At 43.9% G+C, this 21,041-nt stretch overlaps 1 protein-coding gene across 2 annotated transcripts in view; it reads left to right on the forward strand.

Annotated features, from left to right (window-relative positions):
* EFCAB2 (EF-hand calcium binding domain 2) overlaps positions 1 to 21,041 on the forward strand; it is a 52,838-nt gene that overhangs the window by 5,909 nt on the left and 25,888 nt on the right. Inside the window, exons 2-3 of one of the 2 annotated variants that reach the window (XM_019500638.2) lie at positions 10,472 to 10,585; positions 16,823 to 16,907. In XM_019500638.2, the coding sequence (XP_019356183.1) occupies positions 10,549 to 10,585; positions 16,823 to 16,907 (122 nt within the window). In that variant the 5' untranslated portion in view covers positions 10,472 to 10,548. The remainder of the gene's footprint in view (positions 1 to 10,471; positions 10,586 to 16,822; positions 16,908 to 21,041) is intronic. The other variant, XM_006273130.4, reaches the window with a different exon arrangement.

Raw genomic sequence — 21,041 nt, forward strand, 5'->3', positions numbered from 1 at the left:
ACTGAAAATTACTGTGCAGTACAGGCACACATCTTTACATGCATGCTCGTACTGTGCAGTAACTATGGTGACTTATGCCCAATTAATTACTGAATAGCAACGCACATGTAGATGCCTTAATGTGCTGTAACATGTGTGTGGACTAACTTGGGACTAACTTTAGTATAAAGTCAGCGCATTACTGCGCTTTAATGGTTGCACGTGTAGACACCGGCCTAAAAAAAATGCTTACTGTGCAGTAACTGCAAGTGTAGACATGCCCTCTGTCTCCTAAATGTCTCTATCGCCTTTGGCTTTATATCTCTCTGTTCCTTTCCCCCTTTTTCCTACTTAATTCAGTCTGTTTTTCTTTTCTGTGCTCTTAGATTTTTTTTTTACCAATTGGACATAAGATGTCAAATATTTCTAAGCTTTAACATTTTGAGGCTGATGTCACAAGAAACTGAAAACAAATGTTATGTTGTGAGCCTGAGAACACCTAAAGTAGAACTGCTAAGAAAATCCCCTCTTGGGATTTCAGCAATTGTGTAAAAGTATAGAAGAGAAAATGCTGAACATCCCTATATCAATATGAGAATGTCATGTAATCATCAGTCTTTTTGACACAAGAAAGATGCTCTGAAACAATGTAAGTTTATAACATGTAATTAATAGATTTTTAAGGCAAATGGGACTATTAGATCATCTATTCTACAAAACCATGGGATTTTTCCCAGTTACTTTTGTTATTGGAGTCCAATAACTTGTGTTGGACTAAAAGATGCATCTTTCAGAATGGCATCCACTCTTGATTAGCAGACTTCAGGGGCTGCTAAGTTGTTCCATTGGTTAATCAATTGCTTTCTAATAGTTTGTTTACAATTACAATATGTAATCAATCCTTAAGAAACCCACCTGCCCACTTGCACTTTTCAGGTTAATACTTTTTCGTAATTTCTGATACAATAGGATTTAGTACATATAAAGTCAAATGCAAAGCATTACCAACTGGGGGCATTAAACATATTTAGATTGGCTTAAAATATTTAGTTACAAATAATAAGCTTGGTACTCTTTTTATTTGTTTTTGAATTTTGAATTTCACATTCAAGTCACATTTTCCAGTTTTTCTCTGAACTTGTGAGGGCTATATTTTTAAATGAAAGCTGAACTTCCAGTGCACGGCAGTAAGCCCAAGCGATGGAGCTTTAAGGAAAATACTAAATAGCTCAAGACTCTTGATAAAGTCACAGGAGATAACTCGCAGTCTAGAGGTAGCCTAGATTAGTATAACTGACATCTTGTGATGGCACACATCACATGTATTATACCAACATAGATTCCTTCTGGATTCTTTTAGATTTACATACTTACATAGTGGGTCTCACACCAATGTGTAATTCACATCAATTTACATCAGTTCTGAACTGAAATAGTTCATGTGGGTCTTGTGTACACTAGGGAAATAAAAAAATACTATGGCTAATGTCATCAGTATTAGCAACATGGGGAGCCTAAGTATAGGCTTGCTGATCACTGTTGATATTTTAAACCACTGGTGTCCTTAAGTACAACACACTCAAGTACCTGTGTAACTTTAAGGAGTTCCATTAAATGGGACTAATATGCTTAATGTGATATATGTGCTCAAGTCCTTTGCATTGGGGCTCTAGAATAGTTTTTGCAGTTTTCTTCATATTTTTCAAATGTTCTTCTTTGAGAGTGAAGTTTAAATGGAAATTATGGCCAAATCCAAGTGAGGAATATACCATTATTCTGCCTAACTGTCTGAATGCCAGAGAGGCAGTTAGTATCTCAAGTTCTCATCAGAAAAGTTTTTATGCACCTGAAGTTATGCCCAGATCCGTCACTGTCTTTGTTGAGCTGAGTGTCCTGGCATTCATCCCCTGCCTAAGGCCACTTAGGTGCAAAGACACCTAGTTAATGAATCCTAATCACCTGGAGGAGGGGAAACATATGATAGGCCTGCTCTAAGTAGGTCTAACAGACCCTAAGAGCATTGAACTCAATTCCAGGTACAATAGGCATAGTGATTTCCATTCAGAAACCTGGCTGAGGAGGCAATAGAGTTGTTGCCATAGTGGCCCATCTTTTATATAATAGTGAAATGGTTAAAGTACTTACTGAGGAAAGTGGGAGCTCTGGGTTCTAGGCCCTATTCAGCTAGAGGGGGCATGGGATGGGGGTGCCCTCTGTTCCTTCTATTGAAGCTGGACCACAGCAGAAAAGAAGACAAGAGTCATGAGGCCACAAGGACAGCAAATAACACTGCAGGCCTGTGGTGAGGGTATTTACCTGGGAAAAGGCAGACCTTGGTTTTTGGCCCCTGTCGTGGGGCACCTTGCTGCCCCACTCCTGGAGAGGGGAAAACTGCCAGAGGAAAAGCTCTGGCAGTGTATAAGGAGCCCTAGTGGTGATTAGGGAGTACAGCTGTGGGTTGCTGGGGCAACTAAGGAGAGTCAGCTGCCCGTAGGAGGCAGGGCCTGGCCCTTATAAAGCCCAGGGCTAAAGCCAGGCTGGAGAGGTAGGAGTTCTCTTGGCTAGGATATAGGGAGAATCCAGATTGCAAGTGTAGCTTGTGAGAGCTCTAGAGGCTGGAGCAATGATGTTGTTACAGCCAGGCAGCCTTAAGTTATAGCCTGGAGGCTTGTGTTTGCTTTAGTGTTTGTATTAAACTGGTAGTTTGGGTGAGGCTATAAGGGGCTGGAGGAGGCCTCATAGGGGCCCACAGGGTGTGGGGCCCTAGCGCCTGGGAGGGTGCAGTCTAGCGCCACTGAGGGCGCAGCGTACTCGAGGGAATCCACAGCGATGTGTGGACCCTGGTGCCAGTGAGGACGCAGCTTACGGGGTGCTTAGACCCCAGCCCCAGAGAGGGGCTGTTTGAGAAGCTCTAGTGTGGGCGTAGCAAGCCCGAGAGGGGGCACTATGAGAGAAGCCCGAGAGGGGGCACTATGAGAGAAGCCCGAGAGGGGGCACTATGAGAGAAGCCCGAGAGGGGGCACTATGTGAGAAGCCCAGGACGGGCATGATGAGCCCGGTAACAGGCTAGCACGGCAGAAAACCCAAGAGAAGGGCAGGGTGCTGCAGTGGACCTCAAGAAAAGGGGATAGCGGTACAGCGTCCAGCAAAGGGGAAGCCACGCGGTGGGCCTGAAACTGGAGGCTTGACATAGAGTCCCAAAGTGGGCAAGGGTCCCTGAGCAGGATGACACTTTTAGAGGAGGCCCAGAAAGGGCACCGAGACCCCAGAGAGGGGCTGTATATTTGAGAGAAGGCCCAGAGTGGGCACCAGGAGCCCTAAAGAGAGGGCAGGATTAGAGGAAGAGTCCCAGCGAGGGGCAGTGTCGTAGACAAGAAGCCCGAGAGTGGGCTAGATTACAGAAGAGGCCTGGGAGAGCGGGCAGGTATTTTGACAGTCCAATGTCCAGTACATCTGCGAGGCTTGGGGCGTGGTATTAGGGGTTGGTAGGAGCCACGCATAGCCCATAAGGCTAGGGTGTCTGGAACGCACCCAGTGTACAGGGAGACCCCTGGTGGGTCTGGGTGAACACGGGGACGGAGGTCCCAGCTAACCGTGCCTAGGAGACGTAAGGCAGCCTCCCAGCTTAACCTGAGATCAAAGACGTGGCGGGCAAGAATAGAGGGTGCCCTTGGGCCAAATAGGCACGGAGAGGGGGCCTTAAGGAGATCACAGCCCTCTTGTAGGACCCCGCCGTGACAGCCCCAAAGACTGTTTATGTATTTTGGCATTAAAGAACCATTACATGAATTACATAAACAGTGTTGGCACCAGGGACTGGAATCCAGGACTGCCCCTCCCTAAAGAGTGCCCTCATTACTGGGTTATTTTTGCATTTTCTTCTACACTGGGTTGGAGTCCAGGTTTCCCATTTAGCTAGCTGCTACATAAAATGCGGGTATCACCAATCCTGTACCCAAGGGCTGATTTAGGCATCAACATTTAGGCTGTGACTCGCTCTCATATCATAGTTGTTTAACTCTGATCTTTAGTTAGGTGCCAAAGGGCAGAGGCAGGATTCCAAACAGACCCAACTCTTCAGCATTTTCTCCCTGACCAAATCAGAACCTCTGCCCATTCATCATTTTAGCTGTTGTGAATCTCATTCTTAGTCAGGTAAGTGCAGTGGCATAAGCAGGGGTAGGTGAGCACAGCATCAGCCTCGGGTGCTGACTTAAAGGGGACAGCAGCAGGTTTTTTCCCCAATCTGGGCTGCAGCAGCCCCATGCAGGGACACTATGTTTACTCCCACCACCACCCTACACTCTGGAGGCTTTTTTGCCTAGGGTTTATTAACTTGTTACTTATGCCTATGCCTAAATGTTCACATCCACTGCATAGGAAATTTAGGCACTTAATCTGAGTTCATGAATTACTCTGCTGGAGCCTGATGCCTAGACCCATTTTAATATATGGGCCAACTTCGGGGCTCTGAGCTTCAGCAGTTGAGTTCTTTCTTCTGACAAAAAGTCAAGTTATACTATTATTAAACTGGGTAATGAATGTGCACTCTGTGTGTGTGTGTGTGGACATACACATAATTAAAAAAACGGTCAGTGGATTTTTTGTTTAAAGGCCAGGTACAGAACTTCCTATGTTTAGAGAAGAAATTTTGGAAATGTTGGGGTAAAATCCTTCCTTTTATAATGGAAACTATTGTGTAATCTCAACTACAGTAGTTGTGACTAGTAAACACTGTAATAATATTTTCAATTTTTCTAGTATCCTGCAGACACCACTTTAAAAGTTGCCTGAGGAGAAAAATTCAATTTTTAGGAGATCTTAGGGCTTCTTTACATATTTAGAGTGATGTTAGAGTACAGTGAAGCTGGAGATCTAGTTATGCTCCTGAGACAGAAACAAAGAACAAAATGCATTCATATCTATAGGCAAACCCAGGCTTTGGCTATATTTCTGATCCTCTGGCGTGTTGCTTTACTGTGAAATTAGACAGTCTCATTGGATGTGTTTTAAAGGTACTTTTGGATTAACAAACATTTTCTTGTTTCCATGGTACAGAAGAGTGCAGAGGGTTTTTTCTTCTCTTCCCTCCTCCCCAAAATTGGCTCTACTTATGGCTAATTAATTCAATAAGAAATTAGCTGGTTTGCTGAAAGACATTTTTTTTGTCTTTTAAACAATGCCAAGTATCAGACATACAATTCTGACAGGGAGTTGGAGATCTAACACCTATTATCTTTCCTTCAGTAGTAGCTAGTACATATAGTTAAGAAAAAATGGATTTGCATTCAGTGTCTTTGTACTATTTTTTTCACATCTAAGTATGGGTGTATACAGGATTTTGGAAAGGGGCGGTGGTACAGGAGTAGCAATCTGTGCTGTAGGGGTGCCTGTACCCTGGCTTCCAGCCTACTGGAACATGCTTCAGGAGCAGCAACAGGAACCTTTTTTAAGTCCCTGAAGAAGGTAAGAATCTTCTCTCCCCTCTCTTCTCTTCTATTCTCAGTGGTACATTTCCTCCCCTTCCCACCTCTCCCTGCTCATTTTCCCCCTCCCCCACCAGCCATTGCTGCTGTCCTCAGTTGATCCTGGGGCAGGGGTGGGGAGCTTCAGAGCTACTCTTGTCTGGCTTCAGCCAGGTTGCATGTGGAACCAGGTTCAACTAGAGACATCAGTGGCAGTGGGCAGGTTCCCTTCCCCCATGCCTGCTCCTGGGCTGGCAGGGAACACTGGGGCTAGGGACAGACCTACAAAAACACTGGGGCTAGGGACAGACATTCAGGCCTGAGCCTGACTTGATTCAATCTTTGCAGGTTAGTCTAACCTAGCTAGGCTAAATCAGTTTGTAACCCAGACAGACATCCCTGAAATGCAGAGACATGCCTGGAGTGGCTCAGGCTAGAAGCCTGGGGCAGTGCTAGAGCACCCCTCCCTTTGCTTCCACAGGTCAGAGCTAAGCGAGGCATGGCCAGGCCCTGGCAGGACGTTCTGATCTGAATGTTTATTACCCGTAACTCAGTAATTATCAACTCATTAAGAAAACAAAGCCTCTCTCCATTAATTAATGGAGCTCTTCTTAAACAGCTCTTCCAAGGAAGGACATTAAGCTACCTGTTGATTAGCTCCAAAAAGCCTGTCTGCCTCTGTCCTCTCCCACAGCATGGACCTTAGCCAGTGTTTGGTCTGCTACCTAATGCTGAGGTGTTTGCATAAGGCAGAAGGGAGGGGGGAATAATCCCTGCTTAGCAGAGAGAAGCCAGGCAGAGGCTCTGTGCCTGCAAGTCTGTGCCGAACTCCAGCCAGGGAGCAGAGGGGAGGGGCCACTCAGCAGAGAGCCCCACTCAGCCCAGAGAGCATGCTGGGATGCTGAGGGTGTCTGGTTTATCTGATACGGATGTGGCAAAACTGGATCTTTTTGTAAGGAGCATGATATACTAATTACCATAGCTTTGCAATGAATCTGATAGGTGATAGGTCCAAAAGGATTGTAGTTTTTAAAGCAGCCTCTCATTTTCGGTACTCGGCTTCAGAAAGCTAGGATCTATTTAAAAAATCAGGTCATAATCACCCACAATTCAGAAAGGGTTGGATAGACAACCATAGCATCTAATCTGCAGACAGCCAGGTCATATAATTCAGAGGTTTCCAGCCACTGGGCCATGGCCTGGAACTGGGCCGCAAAGTGTTGGCTACCAGGTCATGGCATGAACCTCCTGCTCGGACCCCTGTCTGTCTGCCTGGGAAAGCGGCTTCCACCACCGGCAGGCACATGCAGGGTTAAAGCTGGAGGGTGGGGCAGCCCCAGGAGGGAGGCAGCGGGCTCCGTGCACCCCATTCTGTTCTGGTCTGCAGGAGAAAAAAGGTTGGGAACTACTAATATAATCCATTTAATATACTTACCATGTTCCATCTGGAAGTAGTTAGGATTTTTACCCTAACCTCTCCTGTTGGAAGGCTGTTCTAGAACTTGAGTGCTGTGATGGTTTGAAACTTTCTTTTAATTTCCTGCCTAAATTTATTCGTGATCAGTTTATATCCATTTGTTCTTGTGCTAAATTGGCCTGTACCTTAAATAGCTCTTCTCCCTCCCTGTTGTTTAATTATATTTGTAGACAGTAAGCATATCTCCTCTGTCTTGCTAGTCTAAACAAGCCAAGCTCTTTAGCTGACCTCCATTCCCCTTGACTATACTAGTAGTCCTCCTTTGCACCTGTTCTAGTCTGAGTTTTTTCTTTCTTGAACATAAATGATACAAAGTATATGCCATATTTTAGCTGAGTTTGCAATCTGTGTTTTCCAATGGCATTGGAACACATTGAAAACACAGAAACTGGGTTGCCACAAAGTGACATGCTATAGTTTCATAGTAGGTAGGGTCAGAAGGGACCTGAGCAGATCATCAAGTCCAACCTCCTGCCATAGGCAGGAAAGAATGCTGGGGTCAAACGACCCTGGCAAGGTGTCTATCCTTTTGAAGACCCCCCAGGGTAGGAGTGAGCACCACTTCCCTTGGAAGTTGGTTCCAGATCATAGCTGGCCTGACTGTGAAGTAGTGCCTCCTGGTATCTAGTCTGAATCTACTCTCAATCAACTTATGGCCATTATTCCTCGTTACTCCCGGTAGTGCTGGGGGGAACAGGGACTCTCCCATAGCCTGCTGGTCATAGTTTCATAGTTGGTAGGGTCAGAAGGGACCTGAGCAGATCATCAAGTCCAACCCCCTGCCATGGCAGGAAAGAGTACTGGGGTCAAATGACCCCAGCAAGGTGTTCATCTAGCCTTCTCTTAAAGACCCCCAGGGTAGGAGCCAGCACCACTTCTCTTGGAAGTTGGTTCCAGATCCTAGCTGCCCTGACAGTGAAGTAGCACCTCCTGATGTCTAGCCTAAATCTACCCTCTGCCAGCTTGTGACGGTTATTTCTTATCACTCCTGATAGAGCTCGGGGGAACAGGGACTCCCCCAATGCCTGCTGGTCCCCCCTGACTAGTTTGTGAACAGCCACTAGATGCCCCCTCAGCCTTCTCTTGTGAAGGCTGAACAGGTTCAGGTCCCGTAGCCTCTCCTTGTAGGGCCTGCCCTGCTGACCCCTGATCATGTGAGTGGCCCTCCTCTGGACCTTCTCGATGCTGTCCACATCTGTCCTGAAGTGAAGCGCCCAGAACTGGACACAATACTCCAACTGCGGCCTGACCAGTGTCGCATAGAGGGGGAGGATCACCTCCTTGGACCTGCTCGAGATGCATCTGTGGATGCATGACAAGGTGGTTACCTTCCTGACTGTGTCCCCACGTTGGTGGCCCATGTTCATTTTGGAATCAATAATGACACCAAGATCCTTTTCGGCCTCTGTGCTGACTAGAAGGGAGTTCCCCAGCCTGTAGGTATGCTGCTGGCTCTTCCTCCCTAGGTGCACTACCCTATGGTCCTTTGTACCTGAGCTACACTAGTAGTAGCTTTTAAAGACTGTCCCAGTAATGCTTTTATGGTCTGTGGGGTGAGATGAGTCTGACACCTTGTTCTAGAAGGTACAAGGCATCAATGGGCAGCCCGTGTCTAATGAAGTTTTAATAAAGTATATCCTCCAGAATACGGTTAGCACTGAAGTGGAAGGCAGTAGCCAAACAGACTATTGCAGTAGTGTATTTTGACCAATAGCCATTGCAATCCCTTAAGAGCAGGGGTTCCCAACATTTATATTGGAATGTTCCCTTGGGCATATAAGAGAGAAAGTAGCAGGCACCAATATGAATATTAATGTTTAGAATTTAGATCAATCTGAACATCTCATCCATTACTTAAAATGGCATTAGATCCATGACTTCAAAATGCAGCTTCCCTTTGCTTACAAAAATATTTAGGTAAAAAATATTTGTTAGAATAATGATTTTTACTGATTGTGAAAATGTGTGCGAGCACCTGAATAAAACTTGGGGGGTGCCATGGCACCCATGGGCACCACATTGGGAACTACTGCTTAAGAGTATTCCGCAGTCCTTAATGGTTATGCAGAGCAGCCCAGTTCTTATTTATTCATTCATTTATATATATATTTTATCTAAAAGATTCATCCAAAAACTATAAATTGCCTGATCCTAGTTTTATTTGGATTTGGAAGGATAAAAGTTTTAGGGTAACCAAGAGAGGATTCAGATTTATGGTTCCAGAGAGTCTCATTATTTCACTCCTGATTTTTAGATTAGTAAGACACCCCCTCTATTCAGTAGTAGGGGTTAAAAGGCATCTTGGTATCAATAGAAAACAAAATTCTCCACTGCATCTACATTTTGACTACAGGTAGTCCTCGGACTTATGACACAATTGGTTCCTGAAAACCGTGTCTTAAGTCGAAACGTTGTAATTTGGAACCAATTTTCTCATAAGAAACAATGTATAAATGGGGGATTGGTTCCTGAACCAAGGCCCAATACCCTATTTTTACCAAAAATACCCCAGAATTTTGTACTCGATCAATTATAGATGACTAATATAGCTACATTAATGTATTTATATTGTAAATAGCAATCTTATTGATTTGGAAGGACTTCTTTGAGGTGACTTTGCTGGACTTATGAAAGGTTCTTAGTTGGACTTTAAGAGTTCTTGGCTGGAGTCTTCTCAGGAGTCTTGGCTGCAGGTTTTTCTGGAGTCTTGTCTGCTTTCTTAAAGAAAGTGTCTAAGGAAGTTTGGACAGATGTTCTCCAGGGAGATGAGTGATGCAGAGAACTTGTTCGTGGGCGTGGTGTGGCGTGGCGTCACATCGGATTGAGCATTGTAAAGTCGAAACTGACGTCAAAGTTGAAACAGGGTGTCAATTTATAAACGTTGTAAATGCAAAACTTTGTAACTCGAAATGTTGTAAGTTGAGGACTGCCTGTACATCATAAACAAAATATTCCTGGTTATAGAAAGATAGCCACTTTTACATTTGTCAAGAAGAATGTAAATGAAAAATATATGTAAAAAACTGAAAAGATACAAACAAATAGAGAAGGGGAAAATACTTCTGGAACACCTAATACGTGGGTTGTAACCATGAAGAGAAAGAGTGACTGCAATTTGTCAATGTGGCAACAAATTATTGACTAGAACAAGGGTAGGCAACCCCTGGCATGGGTGCCAGAGCATAGCATGCAAAGGCATTTTGCTTGGCACATGCATCTTGGGGTGGACAGCAGGGAAGGGGTTGGGACTGTGCTGCCACAACAAGGATCGACCCCCTTGTAGAGCCCACGTCATCCACCCATGGCAGGCCAATATCTTACAAATTGAGGTTGTGGGGGTTTTTGGTACTCTGTCCAAAAACATTGTCAACCCCTAGACTAGAACTTCTAAACTGGAAATCATGTTGTAGTCTAGTAGTCTGAAACATTCTGAAGTTCTCACAGGTTAAATAAAGTAATATCAACAGTTGAGCTATATAAGTTGTACAGTTATGGATGCAACTTATTAACATTTATATTAGGTTAATGTTAATACAAATTAATATTTCAGCATTCCTTTTCAAGGAAAATGAATGATTTTCCTGATTTTTTGAGAGGTCTTGAGCATCCATTCACCCAGTAAAGACAATGCAAGCTGCTGGTGCTCCGGTCTTCTGGAAAGCAGGTCACAATTTTAAAGGGTGCATTGTGGGGATTTCAGAATTTCATATTCTACAATATGATATTCAAACTGCTTTGCGACTAGACCTTTCCCTGTGAACTGTCAACTGTTGCACCCTAGCATTTTTGGGGGCTGTTTAATCTTGGCCCAACTTGCCTACCTCTCCTTCTGATGCCGTTTCTTCTTCAAACAAATGTAACTTCTCAGTTCTGTGAAAGGAATGGCAGGCTTTGAAACTGGCATGGTTCCATTGCCAGGCTTTCAGAGAACCTGGCCTGGGGCAGGGGGAGAGAAAGGAAAGCGCATATGTTTAAATTAATCATAGATTCTAGCAAGTTTTATCAGCTAAAAACAATTTTAAAATGCTTGTTACTTGGAGTATGGAAGAACCATATCTATTTAAACGCTTTTGTTCTCTGCTCTGGCTGCAGAAGTGGTGCTTTGCAGAAGAAATGTTACCAATAGGACAGGGAGGCTGTAAGTGGTAGGTTGAAACAGGTTCCAAAGTTGGCCTGAACAGTCTAAAGAGGGGAAATTCAGACTGACTGCGGCTAGGAGAATTCATTTAGGAATCCCTTCCTGTATTGCTCTCGCAAAAGGGGCAGTGTCTGGAGCTTTATCTATCGTAGTGCACAAAGGAGAAAATTTAAAAATTCCAAAGGATTTGGAAAACACTAAAGGAAAAGAAAGAAGAAGGAAGAGTGTTAAAATAGACTTTGTATTTAACATATTTGATAAATTATTTTTATATCATCTCTTCTGATTGCTCAAGCAATGTAAAAATAATTGAATCTGAGAAAATAAAAAATACTATGATAACTGAAATAATATGCATTGCTAGGAATAAGCAGTTGTTTGCATTGGGATTGGGTCCAACAGATTTCAGTTTCCATTCGAGCTACTTTTCTTCAAAACAAAATGCAAAAATACAACCCAGCTAATTTTATATGCTGCCTCTTTCCAGTTTGCAAATTCTCTTGCTTATGAGCTATATGTGTTCAGATCTATAAAGCTTGGTGTATTTATTGGGTAGCTATTATATATGCATGTCCTTTTAGAAAGAACTTAAGGAGGACCAGTTCATGCCTGTCTTCATTTACCTGTAGACAGAATCCTCCATGAAGTGAAAGATTTCAGTAGACTAGGGTGTTGTCACAGTTTCTGAATTAGACAAACCATTTACCGCCTCCTTGAGTTTACTGCCTCCTTGAGGGCATGCTGTATAGGTCTCCAGCCTCTGCCTGTCACATTTCTTGGAGCAGGAACATATTCTTCTTCCAAATTAGGAATCTACCCAGGAGGCTTCTGCGATTTACTTTAATTAGCTAAGCTTAGTTCAACACTTGGAGCTTTTTTCTCTCTGGGGATGATAACAGGGTTAACCAGTAACTAGTTTCATAAAGCAAAGTACTGTTTGTTAGAACAAGCGTTACAGGAAAAAGCAGACAATAAAACAATTAACAGTTTACGTGTATTTCCAGTTTACCAAGACAGTTAGCCATCCTCTGCATGCAGACTCTGACAGGCTTAAAGTTCTTCATACTCTCCCCAGGTCCTATCCCCTTTGATCACAATTTCACATCAGTTTTTGAAGTGACTGATCAGCCTTTTTCCCGGGTCCAGGTGGTCATTTTTTTTTCAGTTTCAGGCACTTTGTCTCTCAGGCTTCTTGAACCAGGTTAAACCAGCATGTGCTGTTTCTCCTGATGAAACTTCAAAAGGCTGGATACATACATTGTTTCAGCACTAGGAATTTATATTAATCACTCTCATTTACTTGAGTTCCTGAAGAAAGGTCACCTATTGAACCAGGAATACAATCATTAGCTAGTCTACAAAGATACTAAGATTCTGATATAACATTTATAAAGGTAGAGCAAGCTGGTTAGCTGTCTTAGTCTGAGGTAGGCAGAAGGTAGGGCAGTGTGGCACCTTACAGTGCCACAAGCACAGAGTCTGCTCCGATGTGCTGGAATTCCAGTGTGTTGGAGCAGACTTAATTAATCAAGTCTGCTGAAGTGTGGTAATTGCTGTGCTCCAGCAGCCTCCTGTGTCTTTTGTATCAGTGTCCCCGCGATTAAAAACAAGCTTTAGCCCAAACACCTCCACCACCATTTTTAAGCTCAGGGGGGCATGTGTAGATGAAATGGGGGCCCTAAATTGAAGTGGTGGGTTTTTAAAAACACAGCTTCAATTTAGAGCCCTTTAATCCCCCTGTGTTGTGCACACACCTGAACTTACCTGCCTCTCCAGTGGCAGAGAGGGGAGAGCAAGCTGCCAGCAGGCGGAGCAGTCCCTGGACTGCGGGGGTGCAGCTGGTGCTTCCCTTTGTGGCAGCGGCAGCGTCGCCCGCCCCAGGCGGCACCTGCCCTCAGACACCTGGCTCAGGGTGTCCCAGGGTGCACCACAGCCGTGGAGGGGAGCACCAGGTCTCCATGGAACTCAGGCAGGCAGGCAGGCAGGCTCCAGGGGAAAAAAATCGCCACTTTTCTTGGGTGGAGCCTGCCTTCACCGGCTGCTGCCAGACTGCCTGCATGGGCTTCCTGCAGAACCCTTGAGCTGCACGGAGCCTGGTGCTTTGCTCTGCAGCTGTAGGGAAGCAAACTAAAACTCCTTGGAGTTAGTTTGCTGCACCCCAAGTCAGTTAAGGTGCATTACACCACCGAATTTCCTACAGCAGCTGGAATTACTGCGCAATACGCTACCGATGCATGCAAACACCAACACCATTAAAGCAGTGCAAAAGCATTTAACCTGCTTTAAAGTGTTGTGCACACATGTCCCTCATTTTGTCTACACACAGCCATGGACACTAATACAGGAGATGTGGCGGTGCTTTAATTACAGCAGCTCTCACAGCTACTCTAAAAAGTCCCTCACCCGGGAAACGCATGTAAAAGTGCCCTTATAGACTTTCTCAGAGATTCATGAATTTTCATAGGCTACAGCCTACTTCGCCAGATGCTATTAAGGTGTTAGAAGAATTGCTTGACTATTCCCCATTTCTGAAGCATAGGCATAGGTAGGGGGACATGGGGAGGCATGTGTCCCCCCTGACTGGGCCGTCCCCACTGCTGACACCTCCGGTAGCTTCTGTGGGTGCTTGCCAGCCCTGTCCCCGATGCCAGCAGTGGCTTCTGTGGGTGCTTACCAGCCCTGTCCCTGCCACCACCATCACTGCCAGCTTCTGCAGGTGCCCTCCCCCCAGACTTAAGAGGCACCAGCTGCCCATGTTTCTGAAGCATTGCTTCTAACACAAGGAGAAATTTAGAATTTAAAGGTCTGATGTTAGGAACAGCTAAGTGTCTATTTAGTTAATTGTGAATTGCAGATGCTCTGTAGGGTTCTGATTCAAGGCCCATCAAAATCATTGGAAGGGCTCCCATCAATTTCAATAGGTTGAGCTTCAGCCCACTTACAATTAGGTCCACTTAGGTTTTAACCACAGTTCTTCAAAGGGTGCCTCAGTGATGCTTATGAATGTACTGAGTGCTTCATAACTATTAATAAATTTAATATCATCACTTCACACCACAGTTCTTCAAAGGGTGCCACAGTTCTTCAAAGGTTTGTATTTATATTTACTTGAAGGTAGGCTGTTCAGTTTTGGTTTCAGCTTACCTATTCTAGAAACCCCAAGTCAGTCACAGTAATTTTTGCAGTATACATAAGGCTTAAAACAGCAAATACAAAATAATATGCAAAACCTATTGTCAGGAGTAAGAGTCATTCCATTAAGTACATGTGCTCTGGATCAAGCCAGTAAGTTCTTTAGAGATGCATGCCAGTCTATACACCATTTTTTGGGGGAAACCCTAAAATGTACTGACAAGGAAGGAAGCCAAGTTAGCAATAAGACAATTCTGTTACAGGGGAAAAAAAGGCATTGGAGAGAGGTTTTCACAAACTTGCATATTGCATAGTTGTTTCAACTTGTGTTCAGAGTATGTATAAATACTGTAAAAGTTCCATTAACCAGCACCTTACAAGTCGGCATGTTCTATTAACTGGCATGCCGGCTTGTAAGGTAAAGTGAAACCGGAAGTGCCCACCGTGGCACTTCCGGTTTCTTCGAGCCCCCAGACAAAGCAGCCTGCGCTGCTAAGCCCCCATGGCCCGGGGCATAGCAGGCTGCGCGTGTCCTGCCTCCCTGTCTCTCAGGGCCTGTGGGGCCTACGGAAGGGTTGGCGATGCGGCAGGAAGTGTGGTGATGCTGTGGGAGGGGCCGTGACGCCCTGGACGCAGTGGGAGAAGTGGCAGCCTGAACAGGCAAAGACGCCTGTTCGGGCCTCTCAATTAACCAGCATATTTTGTTATCCGGCACCCCCCATTCCCCATGGGTGCCAGATAACAAAGCTTTTACTACTATCAAATAAGAATCCTCCACTTTTACACTTTTTACGTTCATGTTGAACATGTATAAGTGACTATGTGAGAAACGTCAGGGAGAAGAATAAGACCAGTAAGCTATATCTAAATCATATTGTACGCAAGTAAGTACATTATATTACCTTTGCACAGCCCCATAGTAGCCCCACTATAGGAACTGAGAAGTTCTAAAGGAAGGCCAGATGTTCAAAGTGGGAGAAACAGAAAACAAATTTAAACTCCAAGTAGATTCAGAAAGAAAAAAACTAGATGAGGAAGGCAAAACAGGGAGACAACTATAGAAGGAAGTCACAGATGAACAAATGAAACAAAAAAAAGAAAGTGACCAAGGGAAGGAGGGAGAAGGAAGCAACAGGAAGAGTTGGTCTAGAATCATAGGGAAGTAGGACTAGAAGGAACCACAGAAGGTCATCTACTCCATCCCCCTGCTCAAGGCGAGATCATCCCTGACTAAACCATCCCAGCCAAGTGTCTATCTAACCTGCTCTTGAAAAACTTCCAAGAATAGAGATTCCACAGTTTCCCTCAGTCAGTGGCCTGTTCCAATATCTGATCATCGTAGTCAGAAAGTTCCTCTTAATCTCCAACCTAAATTTCCCCTGGTGTGGCTTGAGGCCATTGCTCCTAGTCCTGTCCCCGTCAGTCGCAGAAAAAGCCCATCTTCATCCTCTCTGTAATCGCCCTTCAGGGATTTGAGAGTGTTATCAAATCCCTTCTCCATCTTCTTTTCTCCAGATTAAATGACTCTAGTTCTTTCAGCCTTTTCTCGTAAATCTTGCTTCCTGAGCCTCTAATCATTTGCTGATTGTTGCTCTGTGCTGGACTCTTTCCACTATATCCACCTCCTTCTTGAAGGGTGGGTCCCAAAAGTAGACGCAGTACTCCAGGTGAGGCTTGAATAGACTAGAAGAATCACTTCCCTTAATTTGCAAGAGACACTTTTATTAATACAACTCAGTATGCTGTTGGCTATTTTTGCAACAAGAGCACACTGTTGGCTCGTATTTAGCATATGGTCTACTGTAACCCCCCAGGTCTTTCTTTGCAGGGCTTTGCACTTGTTCTCATTGAATATCATCTGATTGATTGTGGACCATTTCTCCAGTCTATCCAGATCATTCTGGATCCTAGTGCAGAGAATATTGGGTTGAATGAAGTATGAACCACTTCTCCCAGGCCAGGAGTGGTTGGGAGTTGCTTCAAAGGCTGTAATCTGGTAGTGCTTTGCTTCATTGATTTATGGGAGCAACATAAAGGAGACTCTGAAGAGTGGTACACCCATCCCCTAACATGGTGGTGGGCAACCTGTTTGGCAGATATGCTATAAATTAAGCCCCACACCTTTGCTGGTGCCACTCCAATCCCTTTCCCTTGCCTGATCTGCTGCTCTGTCCTGTACTCTCTACCTGGTTGGCTGCTTTGCTTTTCTGCTCTGTGTACTATCTGTGGCTGTACTGCATGTCCTCTCTTCAATCTGCTGCATGCCACATGTAGAGGCTGCCCATGGCACCTGTGCTACACCACTGCCCTAGCAAGTGTGGGGAGGAGGGGGAAGGATGATAGGGAGATTGTTGCTGTCTGGGGCCTTTTGAACAGAGGAAGAAAGTAAAAGGGAAAATATTTTCTCTCATCTTCCTGTTCCCCAAAAGAGGGTTTTCAAACCAAGATTAATATAGTAGAGAGGAAGACAATTGAAGAAATTGTTTTCCCCCAAGGTTTGTGGGGAATGGGGAAGCTCAAAAGTGAATTCCTTCATTTCAGGGTGGAGACTGATTTTAGTCTTTCTTTTGGTTGGTACTTAAATTTAAAATAAAATTATCTTATTGAATCTTTTCTTTTCCTTTTTTTCAGAGGCTGCAATAGCAGATATTCAGAAAAAGATTACAGAAGCTTTTGAAGTGTTTGACCATGAAAGTAATAAAACTGTGGATGTCAGGTTTGAAAATCTTTTCACATAGAAATAATATAGAGACAAGGCCCTAAATTCAAAATCTGCTTTTGTGAGAAGTTAATCCTTTTGGCTCTGATCCTCCAGATACTTATTCATTGATTAAAGGATGAGATTGGATTGGGAGCTGGAAGGAGGAGAAAAATGGGACTGGCTGGGCAAGAAGACTAGAGCAAGGTGCTGAGGGGATGGGAGGAAACTTTAACTGTCCAAAGAGACTAAGGCAAGGAGCCTGAGGTGGGCTCAGTTGAATGAGAAGCCCAGCTATAGGAGACTGAAAGTTTAATTACATAAGGAAGTTAGTGTGTAGTAATCTAGGGTGTCAGTTTGCAAAGTACTAGCTGCTCGGAATTTGCTCTTGGGGTAAATAATCCTAGAAACTGAAGTGATTTACTTGCAGAAAAACATTCTGTGCAAGGTAATTAGTGTGGAGTTGCTAGTATACTGTTAATTATTGTACTTACTTGGATCTAAGATGAGGTTTTTTTCCCCCCCCATTCAGCATGGGGAGGGACCCCCTTATCTTAGATTTGAGTATAGGCCAGGCAAGCAGCTGCTGTGGCTTTGAATGTGGCCAAGTTGGGTCATGTAGCAGGTTGGGGGAGCAGGGGGCATGCAGGGGAAGTGATGCATGGTGTGGGGGGAGCAGAGGGAAGGTGGTGTGCAGTTCAGGGGAAGAGGTGAGGTGTGTAGTGCAGAGGGGAGCATGGGGAAGGGGCGCACAGTGTGGGAGGTGGGGGGAGCACAGGGAAAAGAACAGCAGGGGAAGTGACCTGTGGAGTGAGAGGGACTGCAGGAAAAGGGCGTGGGGGAAGGAGTGTGGGGGAAGGGTAGAGGTGAAGGGGAGCATGTAGTAAGGAGAGCTCAAGGAAGGGATGTGGGGAAGGGGACAGGCAGTATAGCGGGGCTCATGGAGGAAAAGGTGGTGAACATGGGGAAGGATGTGCAGAGTGAAGGACAAAGGACATGTGGAGCACAAGGAAAGTGCATGGGGGAAGGGGAGTGCAGGAGGGAAGGGAGTGTGGGGAAGGGGTGCATAGTGCAGGGAGGAAAAGAGATGCACAGAGCAGAGTGAAATGCAGGGAAGGGAGCGTGGGGAAGGGGTGCATAGTGCAGGGAGGAAAAGAGATGCACAGAGCAGAGTGAAGTGCAGGGAATGCATGGAGTAGTGGGGGTAGCTGCTCTGGCTCTGGACCTGACCCTAGCTGTGGCTGGAGCCAGAGCCACCACTACTGCCTGGCCTGGCCAAGTGCTCCATACCCCCCAGCAGAGAGAGAGAGAAAAGTTGCAAATGTGAAGGGGGGGGATCAGGAAGCAAGGGGGCAGGCACAAAGGGGACACATAGCAAGTGAGAGACTAGGGGTATGGGGCAGGCTGCCTGCCCTCCAGCTGCTGTTTTCTCTGCTACTGCTTTCCCTGTGGCACTGATGGGAGAGAAGAATTTGACCCTCTAATAACTAGATTCTAAATGTGGAAAATTAAAACAAATGTATAATTTTCCATGTTTAGAATCTAATAATTGGGGGGGGGTTCATCTTAAATTCAGGGTTGTCTTGGATTTGGGTGAATATGTTATTATCCTAATTTGTGACACTAATTGCCTTGTTTAGACAAACCTTGAAATTGGACAAGGAGCTTGGGTAGGGGGAAAGAATGGGACTGAGACAGATTAAGACTTGGGTAGAAGACGGGAAGATAGTTTATAGCCATGAGAGTTCATTCCCTTCCTAATCCTGGAACGGAACCCAGGATTCCTTTCTACATTCCTTTGTGGCTAGCAAATATCTGTGAAACTCACTGATGCCTCCTCCTACTTGTGCTCATCCACATGGATGATGATAGGCTCTTATGACTACTTGTCTGTTTACTCCATGAGCTTGATAGAGAGAGGTTCTAAAGATTCCAAGTATCCTGATAATCCATTTAGGTCAGTACAAAGCCACATGATGGCATCTCTTAGGTTTTGGTTTGTTTTTAACCTAGAAGATTATACACATACATATATACAAACCTGCTCAAGGTTACAAACCACTGCTTCAAAAGTTAGGAAGTGACAGTTTACATTTCCTTTGCAACCTTAATTCAGTCCACTTGTGAGTATACATTAGGCTTCAGTCTTTGGTGGCATGATTATATGCTTCTGATTATATGTTTTTTTTTCTACAGGATCTCTTCCTCATTCAGTGCATAAAATAGACCTGCACAGAGGTGAATGAGAGTTTTAGGTCAGTGGTTTTCAACCTGTGGTCCACGGACTCCTGGGGGTGTGCAGACTATGTCTAAGGTGACAACAAATGACTATGATAAATAAAAAGTATGTGAATACCTACACTTACAATTCCAAGGGGTCCACACCTCCATTTGAAAAGAACTGAGGGGGCCTGCAAATGAAAAAGGGTTGAAAACCACTGTTTTAGGTAGAACACCTCTTTCATTTTTAGCAGAATATGGATAATACCTCAATTTATAGTGATGATATTACATTTATTAATAGTTATGAAACACTCAGTACATTCATAAGCATCATAGAGAAGCTCATAAAGACATTAAGAATTCTGTATTTTGAACACATCTTGAGGGGTATGAAGCTACATGTTGAATAGTGAGGATAATATAAATATTGAACTGCCCCTCATGTAACAAGCACTGTTCATCCTTGTACTGAATGAGACCAGGGTCCTATGGCAAAAGTTGTATGTGGTCTTGTAATTAAAAACTGTATTGTAAAGAATGCAGACAAGGCTGTCCAGTTAAAAATGCACTGGCAATATTAAATAGTGCAATTTCTAACTTTTGAGTACTTGGTTTTGTAACCTTACCGTTCTTTTGACATGTTATTTGTATATATCAGAAGACTGTGTTTCAATGAAGTTATTTCTGAGGTAATTTTAAGCTATTACCATAAAATTTACTTTTACTAACGTGTTCAGTATTCCTTTCATATTTGTACTAGCATGGATGCACTGCATGCTTGCAACTTTCATTGGTTCAGTTGACACTCGTTCTCCAGTAGAAATACAGCCAGTCATTACTGAGAACCAGTAAAATTATGAAATCATAAGAGATGGGAGACTGAAAGACAATCATTGAAGGGTTGACAGATTTGTGTTCAGACTATTTAAAAGGATACATTTTATCTATTGTTGTTTGATGGTGAGAGAGAATATTTCTTTTGAAAGATTAGTCACCCCAAGTCTTCAAGTAGGGTATAACAGCTTTCAGTACACATCTCTGAGACCTGCCCCTACTTAGTACTTCAGCTAACACAAAGAATAACCAGACTTGATGTTCCAGTAGTTACAAAATAAAGCTAAAGAGAAAAAATCCTTTAAATATGTTCCAACCTTCTTTTATGCATCATAAAAAAGGAGTAAGAAAAGGGCACAGTTCTATCTTTAAAAAAATATGCAGATCACCTAAAAATAACTCATACATCCAGTAATGTGTTTAATGCTTTATTTTGAAAGAAGGGACCCAGTTCTCAAACTGTTTGGCACATGCTTATTTTTAAGCTTGTAAATCGTTCCATTGGTTTAACATACCAGATTCTTTAGCACATTCATAAATATGCAATAAGAAGACAGAAAACTGGAGGTAGTTTGGGAGTATTTTGCCAGAAATGCACCTATTTTTATTGGATATAGCCATGTCATATTTTCCCATTTCTTTTTGTCTTTGGTCTACAGCCAGAAAATAAGCTATGAAACTGAGCCATCTCTGCATCTTGCTTGCTATGTCTCTGTTGTTGAATTTTGTAATATTCTTATGCTCTTCTAAATCAGTTCTCCAATGAGTGATTGTCCATATACAAATTCCACTATTGCCATGTGTCTGCCCTGTGTACTCAAGCATGGAGTCTTTGGGCTGGTAGTGTCAGTATGTTGTACAATACATGTGCTCTGATATGTCCTTATACTCTGTCAAGGGCAGGATGTACCAACTGTACTTCAGAGCCTTTCAACCATATCCTGGCTCAAAACCGAGCAGCTTGCTGTTGGTTATCTGAAACTACTAGCAAACAAATGTTTTTTATTCTCTAATGTAGTGTGATGACCTGTTGTACATTTTTATGGTAGCCTTAGTTCTGGAACCAGAATGACTTCAGGGGCTGTGTGATTCAAC

Source organism: Alligator mississippiensis, chromosome 1, assembly GCF_030867095.1.
Source record: "Alligator mississippiensis isolate rAllMis1 chromosome 1, rAllMis1, whole genome shotgun sequence".
In the NCBI taxonomy this organism is placed as follows: Eukaryota; Metazoa; Chordata; order Crocodylia; family Alligatoridae; genus Alligator; species Alligator mississippiensis.